The sequence below is a fragment of the Entelurus aequoreus genome, linkage group LG15, assembly GCF_033978785.1.
Source record: "Entelurus aequoreus isolate RoL-2023_Sb linkage group LG15, RoL_Eaeq_v1.1, whole genome shotgun sequence".
Classification (NCBI taxonomy): domain Eukaryota; kingdom Metazoa; phylum Chordata; class Actinopteri; order Syngnathiformes; family Syngnathidae; genus Entelurus; species Entelurus aequoreus.
Window position 1 is genome coordinate 5846351 of NC_084745.1, and position 24667 is coordinate 5871017.

At 39.7% G+C, this 24667-nt stretch overlaps 1 protein-coding gene across 1 annotated transcript; it reads left to right on the forward strand.

The window, feature by feature from the left end:
- Window positions 1-1985: 1985 nt before the first annotated feature.
- LOC133630536 (collagen alpha-1(XVIII) chain-like) lies at window positions 1986-24567 on the forward strand. The gene is made up of 36 exons (XM_062022149.1): window positions 1986-2039; window positions 2134-2266; window positions 3056-3102; window positions 3306-3482; window positions 3555-3581; window positions 3674-3736; window positions 3816-3884; window positions 3945-3998; window positions 4067-4183; window positions 10742-10795; window positions 10856-10891; window positions 10956-11081; window positions 11145-11201; window positions 11287-11331; window positions 11417-11479; window positions 11550-11585; window positions 11643-11726; window positions 11800-11865; window positions 11976-12038; window positions 18267-18353; window positions 18424-18459; window positions 18541-18594; window positions 18737-18793; window positions 18865-18924; window positions 18992-19033; window positions 19156-19177; window positions 19466-19534; window positions 21093-21112; window positions 21199-21297; window positions 21376-21532; window positions 21623-21690; window positions 21778-21906; window positions 23030-23077; window positions 23164-23226; window positions 23294-23607; window positions 23679-24567. The coding sequence occupies exons 1-36, from the start codon at window positions 1986-1988 to the stop codon at window positions 23878-23880; spliced, it is 2898 nt and encodes a 965-aa protein (XP_061878133.1). The 3' UTR covers window positions 23881-24567.
- The last annotated feature ends 100 nt before the right edge of the window (window positions 24568-24667 follow it).

The following is a 24667-nucleotide window of genomic DNA, read 5'->3' on the forward strand; positions in this document are numbered from 1 at the left end:
ACTGCGTGGGTTCCCTCCGTGTACTCCGGCTTCCTCCCACCTCCAAAGACATGCACCTGGGGATAGGTTGATTGGCAACACTAAATTGGCCCTAGTGTGTGAATGTGAGTGTGAATGTTGTCTGTCTATCTGTGTTGGCCCTGCGATGAGGTGGCGACTTGTCCAGGGTGTACCCCGTCTTCCGCCCGATTGTAGCTGAGATAGGCTCCAGCGCCCCCGCAACCCCAAATGGGATAAGCGGTAGAAATGGATATATATATATATATATATATATATATATATATAATATATATATATATATATATATATATATATATATATATATATATATATATATATATATATATATATATATATATATACTGTATATATATATATATATACATATATATATATATATATATATATATATACTGTATATATATATATATATATATATATATATATATATATATAGTAAAATATTTGTACGAAAAACAATTGTACTAAATGAAAGCTAATGATTTGTTTTATTATTATTATTGTTTTTTTTTTAACCTTTATCACCAGTCTATTGAATAAGCAATCCTTAGTCATATAGAATATTGGAGATTCTGTAATTTTTATTAAAAAAAAGAATAAACAATATGTATAAATATTTCTGTAAAATGTTTGTATAATAAACAGTTTATATATATATATATATACATTTATATATATATATATATATATATATATATATTATATATATATATATATATATATATATATATATATATATATATATATATATATATTATATATATATATATATATATATATATATATATATATGTATATATATATATATATTTTTTTTTTTTTACCTTTATCACCAGTCTGTTGAATAAGCAATACTTGGTCATTTAGAATAATGGTGATTCTGTTATATTATAAATAGAATATAACATAAAAATAAATGTTTCCATAAAATATTTGTGAGATCAAAAAAAATACTGAATTAAAGCTAATTAATTTTTTTATTATTACCTTTTTTTTACCTGTATCACTAGTCTATTGAACAACCAATACATGGTCATTTAGAATATTGGTGATTATGTTATTTTAACAAAATAGAATATAACATACATTTAAATATTTCTATGAAATATTTGTGGTATTGAGATTGTACTACAATAACTCTAATAACATGTTTTGATTAAATATTATTATTACTAGATCACCAGTTTTGAATAAGAAATACTTGGTCATTTAGATTATTGGTGATTATGTTATTTCTACAAACTATAATATAACATATTATATATATATATATATATATATATATATATATATATATATATATATATATATATATATATATATATATATATATATATATATATATATATATATATTTCAATATTGTTTGTACCTTTATCACCAGTCTTCAATAAGCAATACAATTTAGAATTCTGTTATTTTTTTACAAAATATAATATAAACATATACGTACATCAATATTTATGCAAAATGTTTGTGAGATCAAATGTTTACTAAGTAAAGCAGTAAAAAAATGTTTATTAAATACATATTTTTTTGCATTTAGCAGATGCAAATAGTTAGCTACTAAATTTAATAAATATTGCGAGTTCAACTACACCATAATTAAATGTATATATTTTTTAAAATTCTTAACCACTCGTATTTATATTTTAATTCAATCTCACAAATCAATTGCTTCAGGGCATGAATGTGCAGCCCCATTAAATGGTGTCATAGCGCTACCTGTTGGCAACAGAAACTGTGTTCCAAGCCTACTGGCCGTGTTTATACTTGCACAATCTTAGGCAGCCAAAATTGCTGATTTTGTTTTGACACCAAAAACAACATCATGTTTATTTTAATACACAATATATGACCATCAAGTTTCGTTATCTTTGTAAAGGGGGAATTTTAATGTAGGTGTGCCTAATGAAGTGGCTAACAATGCAACACCCTCAAGACCTTGATGATATTTAGCCTGAATGGTGTTGCCATGGCGATACGGGGGCTCCATCATTGCGGCTCTTGAAGAACATGTCGGCCTTGACAGTTCCTCACAGCACATAATAGCATGAAAGATGTTTGCACAATGCGCATAAAAAGCTTTTATGCTTCGTCTACCTCCCTCAGGTGGACCCCGCCTACGGCAGCCCAGTTCAAGCTCCGCCCACTGAGATGCCAGGTGTATTCAGTGATGATGATGATGGTGAAGAAGACGTTGAGGATGCTTCAGGGCAGGAAGTGGAGGCTGCCAGTGCTGAAGGTAAACAAACTACAGCAGGGGTGTCAAAGTCATTTTAGCTCAGGGGCCAAATGGAGGAAAAAATATTCCCAAGTGGGCCGGAATGGTAAAATCACGGCATGATAACTTAAAAATAAAGACAACTCCAGGTTGTTTACTTTGTTGTACTTTGGCCAAAAATAGAACAAGCACATTCTGAAAATGTACAAATAACAAATAATCCTCTGGATAAAACACTTCAAGTTTGTTGAAAATTCTGAGGAAATCGGTGCAGCTTCAAAAACACAAAGAGCTTAGACTTCGTCTCAGTGTATCGACTGTTCTAGGTATCAAATACCTCATTTGTTATGTCCACATATCAATTCAGAGTTAACTCAACCAACCGTAAGAAATGGAGGTAAAAACTATTCAAAAGGGTTAAATTAATTTTTCTCGTGTTTGACAGAGACGTTTTGGGGCAACGAGGGTGCCAAATGACCATGTGGTCGAAGCAGAAGACATAAAACGGCAGGTTTTAAGTTTCATGTGGGTCAAGGAGGAGGGACCACAGTCACCCTTTACAGTGTACCTCTTGCTTGCCTAACAGAATTGCTATTGCGACATCCAGTGGACACATTTAAAACAGTAGTTTATTTCTTTTTTTAAAAAAAAAGCAATAATACTTGGCAAACTCATCATGCGGGCCGAATAAAACCTGTTCTTAGGGCCGTAGGTTTGACATATTTTCGATCGTCATTACCGATTTGAATGAAATTCCATGAACTTTTTTTGAACAATATTCTGAAATTTGACATTTTTACTCATTTACAGTGGCACCAACACAAAGCACAGCGACAACATCCTCCAAACCAGACTCTGTAAGTTCAGAATATCCTTTATCGTTCAATGCATAGCAGAGATCACATGATGTGTTATTTTCTTGTACTTCTGAAGGAACACTTTCTCCTAATTTAACAGAAATATCCATCCATGAAATGTAAACAATGCCTAAAATGTCATGTCGTCCTAAAATAATAGGGGATTATTTCTCTTTAGTGAAATAATTAGTGAGTTTGTTCAGAACCTGCAGGTGTCCACAACAGGACTGGAAGGTGACAGAGGTGAACCAGGTCCACAAGGACCCGCCGGCCCTGCAGGAGAAGGTGCTGGATTAGGAGCCGAGCCTGGACCTCGTGGTCCACCGGGTCCTCAGGGACCTTCAGGCCCACCTGGAGCTGCGGGGAAAGATGGCCAGCCTGTACGTTACTCATGTCTTTTTCTATAAATTTTCTATAATAGCAATAAAACCCATTGTCAAAATGTCTTTCAGGGAAGCAAAGGAGAAACTGGCACCCTCGTAAGTAACAAACATTGCCACTAGAGGGAGGCAGTCTGCTGTCACATCACTTGGGATAGTTTGCTCTTGATATGAGATACTTTTGTTCTCAGGGAGCAAATGGCATTCCAGGATTCCCCGGACTTCAAGGAGAGCCAGGACCCAAAGGAGAAAAGGTACATTTTTGTTTCCAATTCATTGCAAAAATAAATTAAATATGAAAAACACATCATGTAATTCTTGAATTGTGCTCAGGGTGATACTGGTGTTGGAATGCCTGGTCTTCCAGGACCTCCTGGAACTCCAGGGCGCGTATCCTTCCTGGTAAGAATGTTTTTGTTTCACCTTAATAATAAATGATTGATTATTTTGCGTGATCCCCAGGATGGCTCAGGTTCAGGTTTGGAGGACTTTGATGGAGATGCAGAAATCATCCGAGTGAGCCTCTTTCACAAACATCTTTTCTTCACACATTGAGAGTTTGATTATTAACTTTGCTTTAATAGGGACCCCCTGGTGCTCCTGGACCTCGAGGACCCCCTGGAACACCGTCTGAGGCTGGCATACCTGGACCATCTGGGCCTCCTGGGAAAGACGGGGAGAATGGAAAACCCGGACTTCCTGTAAGTCCAACAACTTGTATCATGCTTCTTGAGTCGTCTGGTATGTGAACGAAAACTAGATGCCTGATACTATTACTTTTCCAGGACGTGTCGTTTAGCGGCTCCGGTTCTGGCTCTGATCAGGTACCCTCACTGGGACCAGAAAGACACTATTTCCCCCGACCTATATATAAAAAAGTCCATGTTCATTGATGCTTTGCACCTGCTTGCTGTACTGACTAACTGCCGTCTTAGTCCAAAAACACTAGAAGGAACATGGGAAACATGGACTCAGCAGCAAGGCTTTCTGGGGGAAATGTGTCTTTCTATTCATAAAAGGCTTAAACTAACTGTATGAATAGACAAAACCCCCCAAAAGATGTGCTTAATATATAAAGCTGCATTTAAAAAATGTATTTTATTTTATATTTTATTCAAGAATGTTAAATTTGAGGTGGTTAGCCAGACGCCTCCCTGGTTTAGGGCACGTCCGGCCGGTAGGAGGCCACAGGGAAGACCCAGGACACGTTGGGGAGGCTATGTTTTCCAGCTGGCCTGGGAACGCCTCGGGAAGTCTGGGCTTCTCTGCTTAGGCTGCTGCCCCCGCGACCCGACCTCGAATAGGCGGAAGAAGATGGATGGATGGATTGTATGAGCTGTATTTACATTTCTTGTTCGCAATCACTTGCTTTTTGGCGGACATTGCTAGAAATGTAACATAAAGGACAGGGAGAGTCAGCAGGAGCAAGTTGGATATTTTATCATTTGAAGCACACTCTAGACCAGGGGCCGTATATATCAAGCTTCTTGGAATTACTCCTAAGAAGTCTGCTAAGAGTTGACTTCTGAGTAAAGAAATTCTTCCCTGAAAGCTGCACTTAAAGGCCTACTGAAATGATTTTTTTTTATTTAAACGGGGATAGCAGATCCATTCTATGTGTCATACTTGATCATTTCGCAATATTGCCATATTTTTGCTGAAAGGATTTAGTAGAAAACATCGACGATAAAGTTCGCAACTTTTGGTTGCTGATAAAAAAAGCCTTGCCTGTACCGGAAGTAGCGTGACGTCGCAGGTTGAAGGGCTCCTCACATTTCCCCATTGTTTACACCAGCAGCGAGAGCGATTCGGACCGAGAAAGCGACGATTACCCCATTAATTTGAGCGAGGATGAAAGATTTGTGGATGAGGAACATCAGAGTGAAGGACTAGAGTGCAGTGCAGGACGTATCTTTTTTCGCCTTGACCGTAACTTAGGTACAAGGGCTCATTGGATTCCACACTTTTTCCTTTTTCTATTGTGGATCACGGATTTGTATTTTAATCCACCTCGGATACTATATCCTCTTGAAAATGAGAGTCGAGAACGCGAAATGGACATTCACACTGACTTTTATCTCCAAGACAATACATCGGTGAAGCACTTTAGCTACGGAGCTAACGTGATAGCATCGTGCTTAAATGCAGATAGAAACAAAAGAAATAAGCCCCTTACTGGAAGGATAGACAGCAGATCAACAACGCTACTATCAGGAGACAGCGAACCAAACACTGGACCTGTAACTACGCGGTTAATGCTGTGCCGCCTGTCGAAGCCTAGCAATGCTGTTGCTAACGACGCCATTGAAGCAAACTTAGCTACGGGACCTCGTCAGAGCTATGATAAAAACATTAGCGCTCCACCTAGGCCAGCCCTCATCTGCTCATCAACACCCGTGCTCACCTGCGTTCCAGCGATCGACGGCGCGACGAAGGACTTCACCCGATCATCGATGCGGTCGGCGGCTAGCGTCGGATAGCGCGTCTGCTATCCTCAAAGTCCTCCTAGTTGTGTTGCTGCAGCCAGCCGCTAATACACCGATCCCACCTACAGCTTTCTTCTTTGCAGTCTCCATTGTTCATTAAACTAATTGCAAAAGATTCACCAACACAGATGTCCAGAATACTGTGGAATTTTGCGATGAAAACAGAGCTGTTTGTATTGGGATACAATGTGTCCGAATACTTCCGTTTCAACCATTGACGTCACGCGCAAACGTCATCATACATAGACGTTTTCAACCGGAAGTTCCCCAGGAAATTTAAGATTGCACTTTATAAGTTAACTCGGCCGTATTGGCATGTGTTGCAATGTTAAGATTTCATCATTGATATTTAAACTATCGGACTGCGTGGTCGGTAGTAGTGGGTTTCAGTAGGCCTTTAAAAGTTAGTTATCAAGCGTCTTACTCACACTTTCAGCGAAGTGTAGGACTGAATCTTAATTGTCACACTCAGAGCTGAATTACGACATTACTATGTGCCGTAAACGGAACTTTAGGTGACGTAATTTCTGTGTCCATAGAAATGACCAATCACGGAAGGGAATCCCTTGTCTAAGAATAAAGAAATATCTTAGAAATATTTAAGTGGACAATGGGAGTGTATATTTTGACAATAAACTACAAAATAATACAAAACAAACAAACAATATTGGCAATGAATCAAAAATAAATGTGCATTTTCCCAGTGGCGAGATATCGAAGCATTGTGATGACCTTTAGTTCTGCTGTGAAAGCTCTGCTGCGTGATGTTGCTGATGAGATGACGCCCCTTATTAAATCTGTGACAAAAATAATACCCGCTCTGTCTAAACGATACCGTTTGATCAGCTGCTCGTCATCAAACAAAGCCAGGACATCCTTCCGCTCCCTGAACGTTCGCGCACGTCTCTCTCGCCTCAGTGCCATTCCCCGCTGGCAACTCCTAACCACTTAGGACACCTCTGAAGGTCTCTTAAATATCGTGGAGAGTAGGAGTGATTCTTAGACTTAAGAAAGTTGATAAATAGCTTTTATTCTTAAGTTTGAGAGTAGGACTACATTTCGCAAATTCTCAGGACTTAAGTGTAAAATGGCACTCTAAGACGCTTGATAAATACGGCCCCAGGGGTGGCAAACCAATTTTTATTAAGGGCCACCTCGCAATTTTGCCTGCCCTCAGAGGGCCACATGTAACCGCAAATTTCCACGACAATCCTCACCACCGTTCTGTTGCAGCTCTGTCGTGCAGCAAAACAGCGCAGTTTTTTACGAGATCTCGCCAATCCGCACATACTCTTGTCATAGGGGAAGTTGTATTAAAGGAAACCCCAACAGTTTATTCTGTCTTTCCAGAGAAACAGAAGCAAATAAACTCAGTCCTGCCTTGATAAATCACTTTATTTGTTGCAGCAAGCAACAATACAGCAGTGACATCATCCCTGGCGTGCATGTCACACAACCGGTCCTTTACTTTCCCAGTCTTCGTGTCAGCTGATATTTGACACAGGCCCACATATCCCCATGTTGCTGCCCAGGATATGCCTGTACATTATTCTTTAATTTTGGACCTCCAGAATCAGCATGTTCTCATCCAAAATGAAATTAAGTCTGAAAACCTTTGACAAGTGGACTTCATGTCCGTCGCTGCCCATTAAGACCTTTCAAAATGTAAAATACAATCCGCCTTGAAGACAGAGTATTTTATTTTGAAGGTAAAGCATATACTTTATATTGTGTTTGTGCATAACTTCCTGTCCAACACTAGCAGATTGTATCTAAATTTAACGGATTTGTTGCGGCGTCCGGCAAAAATAGAAGCTCGCAATGTCCTAATATGACATTGTGAGCCACATTAGAATTCATTGGCAGACGACATAAAATGACATTGTGGGCCACATTAAATGATGTGGCGGACCACATAAAATGACATTGTGGGCCACTTTAAATGATGTGGCAAACAACAAAATGACATTGTGGGCCACATTAGAATTATGTGTCAAACCACATAAAATGACATTGTGGGCCACATTAAAATGATGTGGCGGACCACATAACATGACATTGTAGGCCACATTAAATGGTGTGGAGGACCACATAAAATGACATTGTGGGCCACTTTAAATGATGTGGCAAACAACAAAATGACATTGTGGGCCACATTAGAATTATGTGGCAAACCACATAAAATGACATTGTGGGCCAATTAGAATTATGTGTCCGACCACATAAAATGACATTGTGGGCCACTATGGAATGATGTGGCAAACCACATAAAATGACATTGTGGGCCACTTTAGAATGATGTGGCAAACCACATAAAATGACATTGTGGGCCACATTAGAATGATGTGGCAAACCACATAAAATGAGATTGTGGGCCAACTAGAATTATGTGTCAGACCACATAAAATGACATTGTGGGCCACTATGGAATGATGTGGCAAACCACATATAATGACATTGTGGGCCACTTTAGAATGATGTGGCAAACCACATAAAATGACATTGTGGGCCACATTAGAATGATGTGGCAAACCACATAAAATGACATTGTGGGCTACATTAGAATTATGTGGCAGACCACATAAAATGACATTGTTGGCCACATTAGAATGATGTGGCAGACCACATAAAATGACATTGTGGGCCACTTTAAATGATGTGGCGGACCACATAGAATGTTGTTGTGGACCACATTAGAATGGCGTGGCAGACCACATAAAATTACATTGTGGGCCACTTTAAATGATGTGGCAAACAACAAAATGACATTGTGGGCCACATTAGAATGCTGTGGCAAACCACATTAAATGACATTAAATGGTGTGGCAGAGCACATAAAATTACGTTGTGGGCCACGTTAGAATGATGTGGGCCACTTTAGAACAATGTGGCAGACCTCATAAAATGACAATGTGGGTCAAATAAGAATGATGTGGTAGACCACGTAAAATGACATTGTGGGATGAATTAAATGATGTGGCAGACCCCATTTAATGACATTGTGGCCTGGGTTAAATGGTGTGGCAGACCAGATAAAATGCAATTGTGGGCCACAATAAATGAAGTGGCGGACCACATTAAATGACATGGTGGGACACATTGGAATGATTTGGCGGACCACATAAAATGACATTGTGGGCCACTTTAAATGATGTGGTGGACCACATAAAATGACATCGTGGGCTGCATTAAATGGTGTGGCAGACCACATAAATGCAATTGTGGGCCAAATTAAATGGTATGGTGCACCATATAAAATGACGTGGCGAGCCGTATTAGAATTATGTGTCAGACCACATAATGACATGGTGGGCCACATAAAATATTGGGGTGGGCAACATTAGAATTATATGGCGGGCCACGATAAAATTATGTGGTCTGTGACAACCTGTCTTGTCAGCTCTAACATATTGTTATGTTTACTTACTTTATGCATTTGTTTGGCGCTCCTAGTTCAGCTCCAATTCCTGTCTGTGTTTCCGAGTGCTTTTTCCCCTGACCTGTTGCTGACTGCCAGTCGGGGCACACCTGGTTGTGGTTGCCAATCAAATGCCTGCCTCGCCCTCTAGTCAGGGCTCCAGGGTGTAGTCAGGGCTCCAGGGTTGACTGTGTTTAGCTGCATGCTCTGTGCCACATTAGAATGCTGTGACAGGCCACTTTAAACAAAAGTGGTGGAGCACATAAAATAATGTGGCAAGGTCCAATAAAATTACATGTCAGGCCACATTAGAATGATATAGTGGGCCACGATTAAATGATGTTGTGGGCCACAATACAATTATGTAGTGAGCCACATAAGAGTGATGTGGCAGGCCAAAATAAAATGATGTGGTGGATCATATAAAATGACATGGACAACATTAGAATTATGTCGCAGGCCACTTTAAAATAATGTTGCGGCCACTTTAAATTGATGTGGCAGTCCACCTTAAACGAAAGTGGTGGACCACATAAAATAATGTGGTGAGGTACAATACAATTAATTGGTGGGCAACATTGGAATTATGTGGCAGACCAAATAAAACGATATGGTGGGCAACATTAGTTATGTTAAGTTAAAGTTAAAGTGCCAATGATTGTCACACACACACACTAGGTGTGGCGAAATTATTCTCTGCATTTGACCCATCCCCTTGATCACCCCCTGGGAGGTGAGGGGAGTAGTGAGCAGCAGCGGTGGCCGCGCCCGGGAATCATTTTTGGTGATTTAACCCCCATTTCCAGCCCTTGATGCCGAGTGCCAAGCAGGGAGGTAATGGGTCCCATTTTTATAGTCTTTGGTATGACTCGGTGGCGGGCCAATTTAAAATATTGTGGTCGGCCACTAAAATGATGTGGCAGTCCACGTTAAGAAAACGTGGCGAGGCACAATACTATGAAGTGACGGACCTAATTAAATGACATGGCCGACCACAAAAAAATTATGTGGCTCGCCACATTAGAATTATGTGGCAGGCCACAATAAAATGATGTTCCAGACCACATAAAATAATGTGACTTGCCATTTTAGAGTTATGGCCCCAGTTTTGGCCCCCGGGGCTTTAGTTTGACGCCTTTGCTCTACACTTTATAACTAGATTAATATATACATGGAAAGCAGGTCCTTTTGTATTTCACACAGCTCCCTCTGCTGGATGTGGCAGGGCACTGCACGTCCTGCCCTTAATGTAAACTCGCCCGCGACAAGTCAGCTTGTGCTTAGAAGCTTCTATGACACAAATAAATGGGGAAATGCTAAAAAAATAAAATAAAATATTTTTTTGTGACTTTCAGGGAGTGGAGGGAAACAATGGAGAGCAAGGACTTGCTGGGGAGAAAGGAGACAAGGTGAGGATTTGAACAAATTCTAACAAATTCTACAAATGTCATGAAATTCTTGTTGAACAGGGAGAACCCGGAGTGAGCGGCGGACCAGGACTAAAGGTACAAGTTTAACATTTGACAACAGTATTCTTGTTTACAAACTTGTGTTGTATTTCTCATTCAGGGAGATCAGGGCCCTGCAGGATTCCCAGGACTTCCGGGCCCAGAAGGGACATCCGGTCCCAGAGGTCCACCAGGCCCTCCTGGACCTCCCGGACCACCTGCTAAAGGCTCTCTCTTTGAATTTGAGGTACATTTGAGATATAAAATCATTGGTTGCAAAACTGTGAGGAACAGATCAGAATGTTTTCAGGACTTGGAAGGGTTTGGATCGGGACAACCAGGAGTGCCAGGACTTCGAGGAGCCAAGGTATATAAGGACCCTTACAGTGACTTTCATTTAAATTGAGGACAAGAGCTAGGAGAACTCATGTGGTTTTGGTTACTAATTTCAGGGTGAAGAAGGTCTGCAGGGTCCTGCAGGAGAGCCAGGTCTTAAGGTAAGGGGTGAAGTTGACACAATCACAAAAACGATGCGTTTTATCATACATGTTCATCATGAATGGGTGGTCTTGTCGTGAGCAGGGGCAGCCCGGTGCTGCAGGTCCAACAGGGCCCGCAGGACCAGAAGGAGCGAAAGGTTCAGAGGTCAGGAAACACAAATTCCTAGAAGCGCAACGCAACTTTTTTCGTAATGAATACTTTGTGTTGTGTTCAGGGTCCTAAAGGAGACGTTGGCGCCCCAGGAGTTAAGGTAAGAGCACCCTAAACTCAATTTAGGCAAGTGTAATACTGACATCTTGGTTTGTAGGGGGAGCCAGGACGGGATGGACTTAGCCTAACTGGCCCTGCAGGACCTCCTGGCCCTCCAGGATCTTTCATCAACCTCCAGGAGGTACCTCAGCTAAAGACCCCAGAACGCTTTAGTCACTAGATGCTGTCACTCACTGATGCTCTTCTCTCCTCAGCTGCTACTTAACGACACAGATGGAGTCTACAATCTCTCGGGGATTTTCGAGGCTCAGGGTCTCGCAGTAAGTGTGACGTGAAAATAAAAACTGGATCACAACACAGCTTTGTCTGACAGAAGAGGGTCCACAGCATCCAGGACAACATGTAAGGATGTTTCTTTCACTATGTGTAGGGACAACCAGGCCTTAAGGGAGACACTGGACTGCAAGGTCTTCAAGGATCATCAGGACTCAAGGTAAGGGTCTTATACACACAAGTGTGTATAATGCAAGATTAGCAACCTAACTCGAGTTTGAGCAAGGCTTGTCCCAATCTAATATTGATATCGAATATTAGTCCGATATCAGCAACAAAAACAAGTATGGGATAATATCGGCTTGCATGCAAAATGATCCGATACAAGCAGTCCTGCAGCGTGTTTACTTGTGCAAAGTTAACATCTAAATGTCCTCCGATAAACACACAAGATTGGTCTTTTCTTCTATTTTCGTCAACTCATTTACAAAAGGTAAACATGCTAGGCTCTAGGCTACTAGGAGCTAGCAGCTACACAACAGCTAAGCACACAATAGCACACAAGCTAGACATATGTATTAAGTGTACTTAATTGAACAATATTACAGTCAAATACAGCACATTTGTCAACATAAACAAGTAAAAAAAATATAATTGCATATTACTTACACATACAAAATCTCCAAGGCAAAACCAGAACCAGTAACAAACGTGTCCACATTATACAATGTACTACGTCATGAGCTTAGCTTAATGAACATTGTGGCCACTCCACCTCAACTTGATGACTCTGTCTTATTTCACTTGATCAAGCCTTTTGTAAAGTTCCACAAAACAAAATGTTACAAGTATATTTGATTGCTGATAATATGATATTGCATTAATATTGGTATCAGCCAATACTCAAGGCTTCAATATCTGTTTTGTAAAGGAAGTGACAAAGTTGTATAGGGACACCCCTAGTTTCAGCCTGATCTGCTAAGAATTGCAGTACCTGTAATACAACCCATAAACACCAGATGGTGCCATAGGATGGCTTTACAATGTTAAGGATTTTTTGAAATATTTTTTCCAACTTAAAAAGTGTGTTTTCCAAAACCTAGCCTTGGTGCTCGAAAATGCTGGTCTGTAGCTTTTATGCTAATGAGCTGTGTGTCTCCAAAAAGAGGCGCTGTCAAGCACTTTACCCACGTTTTACATCTAACTCTGCACTTGTCCATATATCACATTTAACAACATAACATTAAGGAGTGGAACAGGAGGACGCTAACGTTAGCAGCGCTAGTATGGCTATGTGCGCTACATGCGAACATCACACTCGCATTTCAACAGTAACATTATTTAAGACTAAATAATCAAACTCACAGCTTCATGTCTGTTGCTTATTGACGGATAGTTGATTTGAGGACGTGCAGCAAAGCCTGTTTTTTTTAAAAGGTGTCTCCAATGTAGATTTGTGTCATGTTTGGTGCTCATAGACAGCCACTACTACTGGTAGACCAGGGGTGTTCAAACATTTTCCACTGAGGGTCATGCACTGAAAAATGAAAGCATGCGGGGGCCATTTTGATATTTTTTTTAAACCAGAAACGCTCTCTAACTGAATCAATTAACATATATCATCATTCACATTTCACATATTCTTTACTTTTCTTTTTTTTTTTGTATACCAGTAACACATGTAAACATCCTAACTGAGAGGTAGGGTCGACTACCTATTCCTCTCTGTTGTGGTAGGGAGGTTTATTCATTTTATACTCACAACTCTAGCTACAAATTCAGTGTTTTGACAGGCCTTACTGCTCTTCCAACTTGGGTAAGGCCCGGTGAATCTGGGCCCCTGGCAGTTGGCGATGGAACCTCTCTCAGATGTGATCGGTTCCTCCTGATGTAGCCTGTTGGAGTTTGGATCCCGTAGGATAGTGGTGTCCCTGCCGAACAAGAGACAACACCTTGGTGTGGCCTGGCTGCAGAGGTGGCGTCTCACGTGCTCTGTGGTGTAGGTTGTATCCCTCGGCCTGCTGTATTTTGAGTGCTCTGTCTTTTGCCTCAAATGCTTCCAAATCGCTTCCAAATGGTCGTGCTGGTGTGAGAGTGCTCGGGCACTGTAAGAGGGGTGTCTGAATGTTGCGCCCAATTTAAGAGCTGTGCTGACGATACCCCATGAGCAAAGGAGGTTGCTTTGTGCGCCATCAGTGCTTTGAAGGGATCTTCGCTTCTCTGTAGCAGTGACTTGACGGTTTTGACGGCCGGCTCGGGTTTCCCATTGCTCTGGGGATACCGCGGACTACTAGTGACATGTTGAAAGTTGTAGTCTTGTGCAAAGTCAGCGAACTCTGCGGCTGAAAATTGAGGGTTGTTATCAGTGATGGAGTTTCTCTGGCACCCCGTGACGGCTGAAAATGGATTTCATTCTCAACACCACAGCTGATGATGTCGTACTTGGGAGACTAGCAACCTTGATGTATCTTGAATAGTAATCAATAACAAATAAAAACTGTCCCTTCTTCCATTCAAAGAGATCAGCAGCTAGGTGTTACTTTTACATAGCTTTCACACTGGCTTACCTTCTCTTTGATCTGCTGAGAAAAGCATCGGCCACCACACTGCGTCATGAGCCCTGGCAAGACATTTTACCATTCCTTGATGACCTTGATGGAGTATGTCTAGGATGATGATTGCAGCAATTTCTCTGGTGAAGCTGGGAGATTCTGCACCACCTCATTGACCTGAGCTCTGACCTCATTCTGGGCTGTGCTGTCCTGGTCTGTTGTTGTTTTTTGGAGTGGTGCTCTACACAGAGCATCTGCTGTAATCAGATTTTTCTCCGACTATTGTGTATGAGAAACGTAGGAGCCTCAGCCTCAATCTTCCTTCTCGATTTGAGCATATCTACGCTCAGTATCAGGTATCCTGCGGGAGATACAGGCAACTGGCTTCCAGTCGCCAGAGGGTAGAAGTTGTGACAAGACTCATCTTAATCCATAAGAAGACACGTCTGCTGACACTCTGGTTGTTTTTCCTGGACAGTACTGGGCTAGTACTATTGACAAACTGAGTTCCATCTTTACTGTCTCAAAGGCATGTTGCTGTGCTACACCCCATGTCCACATATTGTCAGCTTTAAGGAGTCCTCTGATTGGTCCCATGAGCTCTGCAATTCTTGGAGAGAATTTCCCCACGTAATTCACCATTCCCATGAATCTCTTCACTCCTGTGACATCACTGGGGGGTGGCATCTCTTTGATTGACCTAATCTTGTCAGGGTCAGGTTGTATCCCATTTGCGCTGACTATGTGCCCAAGGAACTTGACCTGGCTCACTGCAAACTGACACTTTTCGTTAAGAGTCAGGCCACATTTTTCCAGCCACTGCAGCACCTCGTGTATGTCGTCAGCATGAGAGACTGTGCCCTCAAGGCCGTCAAGTATCTGCGTCAACCTCTTCTGAAGATATCCCAAAGGGAAGTCGATTGAAGCTGTAACAGCCGAATGGGGTGATGAAGGTGGTGAGGGGGGCGGATTCTGCATTGAGTTGAATTTGCCAAAAACCTGCAGTGGCATTTAGCTTTGTAAAAATTGTAGCTCCTGTTAATTTTGCGAGTGTCTCATCGACAGCTGGAAGGATGTGTCTTTCCTTTCAAACATTTTCATTTAGACGAGTCAGGTCTACACAGACACAAATGTTTTCATTGGGTTTGGGTGCCACGACCATTCCTGTACACCATTCAGTTGCCTCTTGAATGGGTGAGATAGCCCCCATTTGTTCCATCCTGTTTAACACGTTTCGCACTTTACCCATTAATGGCATTGGCACCCTGCGTGGTATAGCCAAAGTGAAGGGCATGTCATTTTCTTTTAGCTTAATTTTGTAATCCCCCTCTAGCTTGCCCAACCCTGTGAAGACATTGGGGTACTGTGTTGTGTAGTTTGTCTCTACTGTGTTGATGGCTTCGATTTGGGAGAGCAACTGGCAGTTCTGGATAGCAGGTAAACCCAGCAGTGGAATTACAAGACCTGGCACTACATACACTTGCTGTTTCACACTTCTCGCCTTGTGAGTCATCTCTGCTGTGAAGAATCCCTTTACCATTAGTGGAACATAACTTGGCCCGCACTGCCTTTTGGTTGCAGGTGACAACTCTCCGTGTAGTTTTTGAGAGTACATGCTGACTGGGACAGCAGTGACGGCAGCTCCTGTATCGAGCTTAAATGAAACTGGTTGCCCATTGACAGAAATTGACTTTTGCCAACATGGGCTTGTATTTGAGGAATTTACTGAGCCCAGGAACAATATTATCTACACTGTCAACAAGTTTGTTTTGTTGAATTTCCTCCACCCTTAGCTTAGATTTACAAACTGCGGCAATTTACATTTATTGCATCCATGTTTGCTTCACTGTTTTCAGTGCCCGTTTGTCTCGGAGAGGGCTGCTGTCTTTTCATTTCTTTGCTCTGTCGATTTTTTGTCATTGCTTTGCTGACAGTTAGCTCAGAGTCTAACTGTAGCTTCTCGGAGAGACCGTGATCCCTAATGCCCACTACCAGGCGACCTCGTACCATCTCGTCTTTGAGCACTCAATACTGACATTGCTCGGCAAGCTTGTGCACCGCTGTAATAAACGATTCAACTGTTTCTCCTGCCTTCTGACAGCGTTTGTTGAACTTAGCTCGCTCATATATCACATTGTGCTTACATATGAAAAGTCCCTCAAAAGCTTATTTTACCTTAGAGTACGTTTTTCTGTCCTCCTCTGATAAAGCTAGCGTGTTCAACACATCGTCTGCCATATCTCCCATGGTATAGACAAGCGAGTTAACTTGGCATTCTTGACTTTTAAGATTGAGAATCCAATTAGGCCAGTTTGCAAAGTCCTCAAAATCGAACTAGTCCGGTAGATTTATCGAAAACAAGGAATCCATGTTTGTTATCTTCGCGCTCTTTCACTTGACCTGTCCTGTCGGTTCCTTCTTAAACTTTGCTCAAACCTTCAACAAAATCTCCATTTAATTGTCTGCAGCATGTGTATGCATCCCAGAGACGAGGTCAGCGAATTCTGACACCATGTCGTGTACGCTTGTACTTTATATGAAATCAATACAGCGGAGACGGTCGCTTGTAGTTGTTTGTCTCTATTTGGTAACTTCCGCCCTGCCCCACATCCCGCGCATGCACGCTGGCATCGCTCACTACCCATACATTACAGATTTGACCATTGAAATGTTGGTCATTTTCTAACCAACAACGTAAATCCAACGTTAGACACCAAAATTGTCTCAGTTTACAAATACAGGCAATTTGCAACATTGTTTCGAAGTCCGTTTTAAAGGACATGTATGTATAATCAATGTTGTATCAATGTCTTGTGCCTGCTGGGTGTAGCCTTCAGTAGGTCAATAATTCATAACAACATTGATTTTAATAAGTTATTCTTTTTTTTTATAGCAATGACAGTTTTTTAAAATAAATCCCATTAAAATATTTGGGGCCCAACTCATAAAGGTGTTAAAATAAGTCATGCAATTTTTTTTAATTTTTTTTTACTTTCAACGCTTAAGTCTCTAGATTAACTTCAGATCTATCTTTCAATTTTAAGTTTTTTTAAAATTATTTTTTCATGTTTTTGTTTATGCCATTTTGTCGTAGGAAACATCGTTTTTCATATGGAAACACACAAAATAGGCAATATTTTCACCCAAAAAATATTTCAAAGTGGAATTTGTGAGCCTTGAATAGGTCAATAATTCATAACAACATTCATCAATCAGTCAGTCAAAGATTATTTGTATAGCCCCTAATCGCAGGTGCCTTAAAGGGCTGCACAAACCACAATGACATCACTGGTCTAAACACTCCTCCGGGGTGGAATGGATGCCAAGTGGGTACAGTTGTTGCAAATAATTCATGACAATGTGAGAGTCCAGTCCATTGGGGGCAAGCAGAACCAGGTTGTAGAATAGTGGTCCACACTGGGTCATGACTTGGAACAGCTAGCACAGCACTGGTATCTCTTCAGGGATTATCTGTAGCCTTCTCCTTGCAGGAGAGCAGGGCAACAAGAGAAGTGGCAGGTCAACTGGTCTAAAATGGAGTATTCAAAAGCTAGAGTATATACAAGACTTTTAACATTGATTTAGATTTATTAATATTTTTCTGACATTGCAACTTTTTCTGGTTACATTTCACCTGTTTGCCCTTTTATTCCACTTTTTTTTAATAGTATTTTTAGAATGTGCCATGCACTTTTAAAAAATTACCTGCAGTCTGCAAATGGCTCCCCCGGGGCCAAACTATGGACACCTTTGTGTTGGCCAATCGTTAAAAAGCCTTTTTGCATAAAAGGCAATCTTTAAAGAATAAGTAATTAATTCTGCTTAATGGCAAGCACATTTTTTCCATTTCTATTCACATATTCAAGCACCCGCTGTTTACATTCATGTATGCACAGGGCGAAAAGGGCGAGCCGGGAATTATCATTGATGAGAATGGATCCACGTCAAGCCTGTCTAATCTCGTGGGACATAAAGGGGACAAGGTTAGTTCTGTCGGAAAAAAAGTGTACACGTCAAAATGCCCCACTAATGAAAATTAATGTGCTTTTGCAGGGTGATGAAGGTGCAAGTGGGCCTGCTGGGACACCAGTAAGTCGAATAACAATGTGTTGTTTCCCAGTCATGATGCATTCAAGGAGTGCAGTAATTGACTAATGCCTTCCATACCAGGGACCAATGGGAATGCCTGGTCCAAAGGGAGAATTTGGCTTCCCAGGTAGACCTGTGAGTACTTTTAATTTGCTTAAATGTGACACAGTGCACACTTAGAACACGATCTTCGGCTAATTTAGCGTGTGTGAGGCTTCGTTTAATTTGATGCATTCAGGAACCTACTGTGTTGTTCATGTATGTTGTGATTGTGTAGGGACGTTTGGGAGTGTCGGGACCAAAAGGAGAGAAAGGAGACTCAGCCGGCCAGCCTGTGAGTGACACTGCATCATGTGCCAAACCCTTGAAAGAACAATATCATCATTTATTATCGTAATCCCACAGGGTTTTCCAGGCCCTCCTGGACCACCGGGTCGTCCCGGGATATTCCGATACCCCCAAGGAGTAAGGAAACACTTGTAAATGCTGAACAAATCAGTGAGTCGTCAATAACCGTGCTCTCTCCTTGCAGACGGTGTTCCCCATCCCTCCTCGGCCTTTCTGCAAATTGCCTGTAAGACACAAACAATTGCTCTGTTATTACAGCTTTCTTCAATCTAGCAATGTTCTCCCTGATAATAAGCACAACATTTCTTCTGGAAACACATTCCTGACTGTTGTGCGTTGATGTTTCAGCTCAATGGAACCATGACCATCGGTAAGTCAACATGCATGTTTTTACTACGTCGAGATCAGGGCTAAGTAATTGCTTTGAGCTATAAATGTGTCTATAATAATATACATCATAACTAGGTATCAAGTATAATTATCATGTAGCATTATCACTGGAGGACGAGGCTAAACATGTTACACACATGGACGATCGGATCAGAATCGGCAGCATGAAACCCTGATTGTAACATCCATAATCGCAACACATGTGTATACTCACTCAAGGTGTATTGTTTAAAATGTTTCATAAAAAATGTGTTTTTGTGTCGCCAAGGCAACTGTAAAGACGGACAGAAAGGAGAAAAGGGAGAGCGAGGCCTTCCCGGTGTCCCAGCGCCACCTCGTGAGTCAAAACCTTGGAAATTTAAAAACAATGCTAACCCTGCCTAATATGAAAACTTGACAGAAGTCAATTATTAGACATAAAAGTACAAAAAGTCAATTATTATAATCTCGTGAGAGCGAAGTAATACAAGAGCTTCTTTATTAGGGATGTGAATTTTATTTTGCTTTTTATTATTTTAATTATAAATGAATTACATTTATTCAACAAAAAATAGTATTATTTTGTACTTTGCTTGTATGTTTTGGGTGTTTTTTATTATTATATTATTATTGTGGTTTTACAAAAATAAGCAAAGTGAACAATCTTTTTTTGTTTTGTTTTGATTATTATTTTAATTATTAATTACTTTGAATTGCCTTAAGTAACTAACTAAAATGTTTTCTGTTTTTTATTTTACTTACGTATTGTTGGTGTATTATTATGATCATCATTACTATTATGTTGTTGTCTTTGTGGTTGTACAAAAATAAGCAAAGTAAGCAATGTTTTTAATTTTGATTATAATTATAATTATTAATTAATTATGTTAAATTAACTAACTATTAACCAAAGAATTCAAAATGTTTTATTTGTTTATTTTGATTTTATATTCTTGGTGCTCGTTTTATTATTATTATTATTATTAATCAAACAATATTGTTACCTAACCAACTATCCAACAATCTTTTAATTTTTAATTTTTTTGGTGTATCACTATTAATATTATTATTATTAAAAAATTAACCAACTTTTATTTTTAATTTTTAATTATCTTTTATATTTTTGGTGTATCACTCCTATTATTATCTATCCATCCATCCATCCATTTTCTACCGCTTGTCCCGTTTGGGGTCGCCGGGGTGCTGGAGCCTATTTTAACAGCATTCGGGCGGAAGGCGGCATACACCCTGGACAAGTCGCCACCTCATCGCAGGGCCAACACAGATAGACGTTATTATTCTAATAATAATTGTTATTATTATTATTGTTATTGTTGTTGTTGTTGTGACTGTACGAAACAAAGCAAAATAAGCATTGTATTTTATTTTTAATTTGATTATTATTTTAATTATTAATTACATTTAATTAACTAATTTAAAATGTTTTATCCTTTTATTTGCTTTTGTATTTTTGGTGTATTATCATTATTACTAATATTATTATTTATGTTGTTGTGGTTGTACAAAAATAAGCAAAGTAAGCAGTGTATTTTTTTTTTTAGTTTTGATTATTAGTCTAATGATTAAGTAACTACATTAAAAACTACATTAAATTAAGGATTAACTAACTAACTAAAAAAATATTATTACTTTGTAATTTGCTTTCTTATTTTTGGTTTATTGTTGTTATTATTATTATTGTGGTTTTACAAAAATAAAAATACTAAAATAGTATGCGTTATTATCTATACATTGTTTTATACAACACTACGGAGATGTACCTAATGATGTGTCCAGAGGGTGTACATGCTGTATATCACCATTTTTGCTATTATTATTGTTATTATTATTAGTAGTAGTAGGAGAGGTAGTAGCATCAATATTGTATTACTAATTATATTTTTTCTCCAAATTAGAGTTTATGAGAGGAGGCTGGGTAAGTTCCAAATAAAAGTTTCAGTCCAATTAAGTTTTGTTTTTGAAAGCCAAAAAAATAATGGATGATCGTGTTTGTGACATCAGGGAATGAAGGGCGACCGGGGCATCAAAGGAGAACATGGCCAGAAGGGGGATACAGGGTCACCCGGGCAACCAGGTAGCCCTGGGAGACAAGGACTGGTGGTGGGTTATGTTTCCATGGCGACACAGCTCACATTTAATTGACCCAACCAAGCTATGACATATCCTGACATGTTTCAGGGACCCAAAGGAGACTCCATGGTCGGCCCTCCAGGCCAGCCCGGTACATCTGGCGCCACAGGCTTCGGACAAGCTGGACCACCTGGACCTCCGGGACCACCAGGCCCTCGAGGAGGTCATGGAGGGTACACCTCAGGTGCAGGCTCAGGTGGAAACGGTGTGTCACTCGATTTCTTATTTTACATCCAATACTAATATGAATAATAAGTGTAATGTTCAATAACGCCATTGTTTTGTGTTGTGACAGCTTTGACTTACACCGGACCCCCCGGACCACCTGGACCTCCCGGCCCACGCGGAGGAGGCTTTGCTGCTGTACGTCTAATTATCTCAACACATTTCTTCTCCTGCCAAAGACTACGTTATTTACAGTACCTGTTTTGTTAATAAATACATAAATAGGTGAAAACCTTTGCCACCTTGGAGGCGATGATGCAACAGACGGTCAGAGACGCCGAGGGGACGCTGGTCTTAGTCACAGGGACAGGAAGTCTCTTCCTCAAGGTCTCACAGGGATGGAAGGAGATACAGGTGCCAAAATATAGAATATAATTAATAGTGAATGTTGGGCAAATATAATAAAACATATACATTTAGAAATGAAAACAGATAAAATGTTTATTAAGATTTGGAAAAAACGTATTAAACACTATTTTAAAATATTTAATCCTAAGTACCTGCACATTAAAACACGGTATGCATTTGAAATATTGCATGGGATTAAAAAATTAATCCATATAAAATGTATGTATTTATAACTAAATAAAACATATTTATTTATTATTTCAATATTAATTTATAAATAAATTAAAACACAATGTGCATTTTACTGTGAATATTGCATGTGATTTAAAAAATTGCATGAATATAAAATGTAAGTATAGTAAATAAAATAGCATGTATTTAATTATTATTTAAAATATGTATTTATTAATAAAATAAAATTACAGTATTTATTCTAAATATTGCATGTGATTAAAATAAAAATGCATCAATATAAGATGTATTTGTAAGTAAATGAAAAATAGTATGTATTTCATTAATATTTAAATGTTTGTTTTAAAATACATTAAAGACAGTATGTATTTTAAATAATGCAACTGATTAAAACAAAACATAAATATAAAATGTATGTAGTTATAAGTAAAACATTTTTTTATGTATTTAGTTATTATTCAAATATGTATTTATAAATATATTAAAACGGTACGTATTTTAATTATTGAATTTGATTAAAATGAAAATTCATAGATAAAAAAGTATGTTTTTATAAGTAAATAAAAATAGTATTGGTAATATTAGTATTAGTTAAAAAAAATTCAAACACACTATGTTTTAAATATTGTCTGTAATTAAAATAAATTCATGATTTTTTCCAATTAACAAATTGAAACAATATGTAGACAAGTAAATAAATCAATAAAAAACAACAAATACATAAAATAACCTACAACCTAAAAATATATTTTTATTAAAATAGTAAATATGATTTTGATAGACATAAAAATAAGCATTTAATATAAAATAAAGAAATGTATTTTAAAATATTATTTTTGAGTCAGTTCTAAGACATTGAACAGATACTGCATGCCTAAAAGTCACTTTTGTTTAGTATTGTTCTTACATTTTTGTTGTATTGACTTTCTCTCTCCAGCTTGGCAGTCTGCTCCAGCACTCCAACAACGTCATAACACAACCTGAGGTTCTTCTTCCCCAATATTCAAATATTATTTATTATGAATCATCACAGTATTGCCATGAATAAACACCTCTTTGCTGTGTTTGTAGCCTCGCACTGCACAGCTGATCAAAGCCGACAGAATCAAGCGAGTGCCCTCGATTAAAGACCGAGTAAGTGATGACGAGGCTTTGTGTTGTTTCCACGGTTTCCGCTCGAACTTGTCTCCTCTGGCCGCAGCTCAACCTGGTGGCCCTCAACCAGCCGCACTCGGGCGACATGATGGGCCTGGACAACGCCGACCAGCTGTGCTACCAGCAGGCCAGAGCCATGGGCCTTCCCAACAACTACAGAGCCTTCATCTCCTCCAGCAAGCAGGACCTGGTCCACGTGGTCCACCCCGTCTTCAGGGAGACTCTGCCCGTGACCAACCTCAGGGGGGACGTGCTCTTCGGGAACTGGAGGTCCATCTTTAACGGCGAAGGGGGCGCCATCAACGCCAGGATACCAATTTATTCCTTTGATGGACGGGACGTTCTCGCGGACCCCTTTTGGTCGGTAAACCTCGTTCAGTTTTTTCTGATGAATAAAACTCATGCAAGCGGTCCTTTTTCTCCCGTGACAGGCCTCGGAAGAGCGTCTGGCACGGCTCCACCAGCAGGGGGCTGCGCGTGGTGGACAAGCACTGCGAAACGTGGCGGGCCGACCACATGTCCGTCACGGGCCAGTCCTCCAGCCTGACCTCGGGTCTGCTCCTGGGCCAGGAAACGCGGAGCTGCTCCAACGAGTACATCGTCCTGTGCGTGGAGACACACAAGAACCCTTAGCGACGCCACGCCGTCACAGACTGTGCTGTAGTCGAAGGTGCTAAAACCGCGCCGTCCCGTTTGTGCCTTGACACATCGTCCCTTCGGCACATAAAATGGAGCATTGATGGAGGGCCACTTTTCACTTAGATGTAGACAATGATTCCATAAAAATGTGCTAGATGTTAGCCTAATCTATGCAGCCAAGAGACCAAATTGACACATTCCCATAAAATTGTCCACCATGAAGATGAAGAAGTCCTCCACTAGCAGGGAACTTGAGGCTTTTTTTTTGTTATGTTTACAGGTTGTCATGGAGATTTCTTTCAAAACAGTATTTAACTTTGGAATGGTCACAGTTTGTTTCCACTATTTCCATTCTTTCTGCCCCTCCAGTGACCACCAAATTGAAATGCACTGTACTTCAATCTTTGTTTTCAGCTCAATAGGCTATCTAATTTAAATCCAGTGAATTATTTATACCGTCACTGCACATAAACATGAAATCAGAAGATCTACGAATGTAATTTATTATTTGTCTCATGTTGTGTCTCTTTATTATTTTGTACTTTGTTTTTTGTTTTTTGCAACTAGTAGAATACATGAATGGAGATGAGTTCACATGCATTGACTTGATGCTGGACTTTTTGCATTTTTATCTCGCTACATTATTTCGTGCTGAAAAATAAAATGTTGAAAAATTCCGAAAGGAAAAAGTGTGAGCCCATTTTTGTTGGTGCTTTGTTCAATAAAGTTTTCTCATTTCATAATAAAAGTATTTTTTTTATTATTGGTACAAAAATAACTA

Bases quoted from the DNA above. Each gene is read 5' to 3' on its own strand.
- LOC133630536 (XM_062022149.1), top strand. From the start codon at position 1,986: ATGGTGTTGCCATGGCGATACGGGGGCTCCATCATTGCGGCTCTTGAA. The intron at 21,113-21,198 runs GTAAGTTCCAAA...TTGTGACATCAG, and splicing joins AGTTTATGAGAGGAGGCTGG to GGAATGAAGGGCGACCGGGG. The intron at 21,691-21,777 runs GTACGTCTAATT...ATACATAAATAG, and splicing joins GCGGAGGAGGCTTTGCTGCT to GTGAAAACCTTTGCCACCTT.